General features: G+C 66.3%; 1 protein-coding gene across 1 annotated transcript; it reads left to right on the top strand.

Moving 5' to 3' along the window:
* Positions 1-110: 110 nt before the first annotated feature.
* Positions 111-1,785, top strand: EMIHUDRAFT_429501 (hypothetical protein; the record flags this gene model as incomplete). Its single annotated transcript, XM_005785384.1, has 5 exons — positions 111-267; positions 343-889; positions 959-1,020; positions 1,063-1,494; positions 1,516-1,785. The coding sequence occupies exons 2-5, from the start codon at positions 367-369 to the stop codon at positions 1,783-1,785; spliced, it is 1,287 nt and encodes a 428-aa protein (XP_005785441.1). The 5' UTR covers positions 111-267; positions 343-366.
* Positions 1,786-2,216: the final 431 nt, after the last annotated feature.

Below are 2,216 nucleotides of genomic sequence, written 5' to 3'. Positions count from 1 at the left end.
GGCGCGTTCTCCACGTCTTAGGCGCTTCCGCTCTCGGACCCCGAGCGGCGCAGCGCCGGATCGAGGGGCGGTGAGGTTGCGCTAGTCCGAGGCCCGCCACCCCTGTCTGGCTGTAGGTTTGGGGAGGTCGAGGCAGGCCTCACCTTTGTGGGAGTGGTCGGAATCCATGACCCCGCACGGCCGGAGGTGGCCGCCGCCATCACGCAATGCGCAGCTGCGGGGGTGCGCGTGGTGGTGGTCACAGGCGATAATAAGCTCACTGCGGAGGCAGTCGCACGGCCAGCAGCTTCGGGCTGGGACGCCTTCTTCCGCGCCTCACTCTCTACCCGCCGTCCGTCATAGGCGCTTTGCCGGCAGATTGGGCTGATGCAGGGCGGCGCAGAGAGTGCTCTCGCCACCGGCGGCGGCAGCCGCGGTTGCGGCAGTGACGGCGGCGAATGCTCGAGCAGCCGCAGCTCGGGCGAGGAGGGTGCCGGTGGGTCCAGCGGTTTGAGCGGCGGCTTGACGGGGCGGGAGTTTGCTGCGCTGGACTATGAGGCGCAGTTGCGGGCGGTGGCCGAGTGCAGTCTCTTTGCGCGCACCGAGCCCGCGCACAAGCTGCGGCTGGTGGAGCTGCTGCAGCAGCAGGGCTACGTTGTCGCGATGACGGGCGACGGCGTCAACGACGCGCCTGCGCTCAAGAAGGCCAACATCGGCATCGCCATGGGGTCAGGCACTGCAGTCGCAAAGACGGCGTCCGATATGGTCCTCGCCGACGACAATTTCGCTTCCATTGTCGCAGCGGTGGAGGAGGGGCGCGCCATCTTTTCAAACACGAAGGCCTTCATCCGCTACCTCATCTCGTCAAATATCGGCGAGGTGGCGTGCATTTTCCTCACTGCGGCGCTCGGTGCCGCGAGGGTGGCTGTGCAACACCCTGCCCGTCCGCCCTCCGACCCCAGCCCGCTTGCTACCACAGGCATGCCCGAGGCCCTCGTGCCCGTGCAGCTGCTCTGGGCCCTCTTCCCCGGCGCTTGCACCGTTCCCCGTGTCATGGCCATGACACGTCATGACAAGCAATAGGTCAACCTCGTCACCGACGGGCTGCCCGCCACTGCCCTCTCCTTCAACCCTCCCGATGCGAATGCGATGCGCCAGCCCCCGCGGCCTCTGTCGGAGCCATTCATCGATGGGCCGCTCGCTCTTCGCTACCTTCTCATCGGGCTGTACGTCGGCGTCGCCACCGTCGCGGGGTTCGCATATTGGTTCGTCGGTTTTGAGGGCGGTCCCCAGATAACTCTGCACCAGCTGACACACTTTGGGGAGTGTCCCAGCTGGCCCGTTTCCGACGGCGTCGATTGCGCGGTCTTCACTTCATTGCGCCCACGCACCGTCGCGCTTTCGGTGCTCGTCACCATCGAGATGTTCAACGCGCTCAACGCCCTCTCGGAGAAGGCGCGCCTGCCGCTCGAGCCTTGCTCGGACCTTGCTCGGCCTCGCTCGCGCCCCTCAGCCGTTCCGTGGGCTGCTGCGTAGGAGTCCCTGCTCGCCTTCCCGCCGTGGCGCAACCCGTGGCTCGTCGGCGCGCTCGCGCTCTCGTTCGCGCAGCATTTCGCCATCCTCTATGTCCCCGCGTTCAACCACGTGTTCGGAGTCGCACCCATCTCGTTCGCTGAGTGGAGGCGCCGGCCCGTCTCGGCATGGCCCCATCTAGCCTCGTTTTGCTCTCAACCCTGCCGCTTCGCGATCTGCGCAGGCTCGTCCTCGCCGTCTCGGTGCCTGTCGTTGCTCTCGACGAGTGCATGAAGCTGCTCGCGCGGCGCGGCCTCTCTAGCAGCAGACCCCTCCCCTCCATCAGCGCGTCGCTCGCGCACCACGCCGGCTACACTCCAGTGGCCGTGGAGGAGGAGAAGCGTGTCTGAAGGGGGGGGGGGGGGGAGGCTCTCCTTTTGGGCGGGCGGGCGGGCCGCCGGGGGGGGGGGGGGGGGGAATTTTAAATGCCCCGAACCCCTGGGGCGGCCCCAAATTGGGGGGCGGAACTCCCCCCCGGGGGGCCACCACCCCCTTTTTTGCTTTTCCCCCCCCCGATGCCCCGGGGAAAACCCCCAAAATGGGAAAAAGTCCAAACCCAACCCCAAAATTCCCAAAACCCCCCCCTTTTCCTAGGATCCAAACTTGGGGTGGGTTCTGAAGCCTTAACCCAAAGCCCCCCCCCAGGGGTTTTTTTTTTTTATTAA

The sequence above is a fragment of the Emiliania huxleyi genome (genome assembly GCF_000372725.1).
Source record: "Emiliania huxleyi CCMP1516 chromosome Unknown EMIHUscaffold_160, whole genome shotgun sequence".
Lineage (NCBI taxonomy): Eukaryota > Haptophyta > Isochrysidales > Noelaerhabdaceae > Emiliania > Emiliania huxleyi.
Note: the sequence above shows the minus strand (reverse complement) of the source record. Positions and strands in the feature narration are given on the sequence as shown.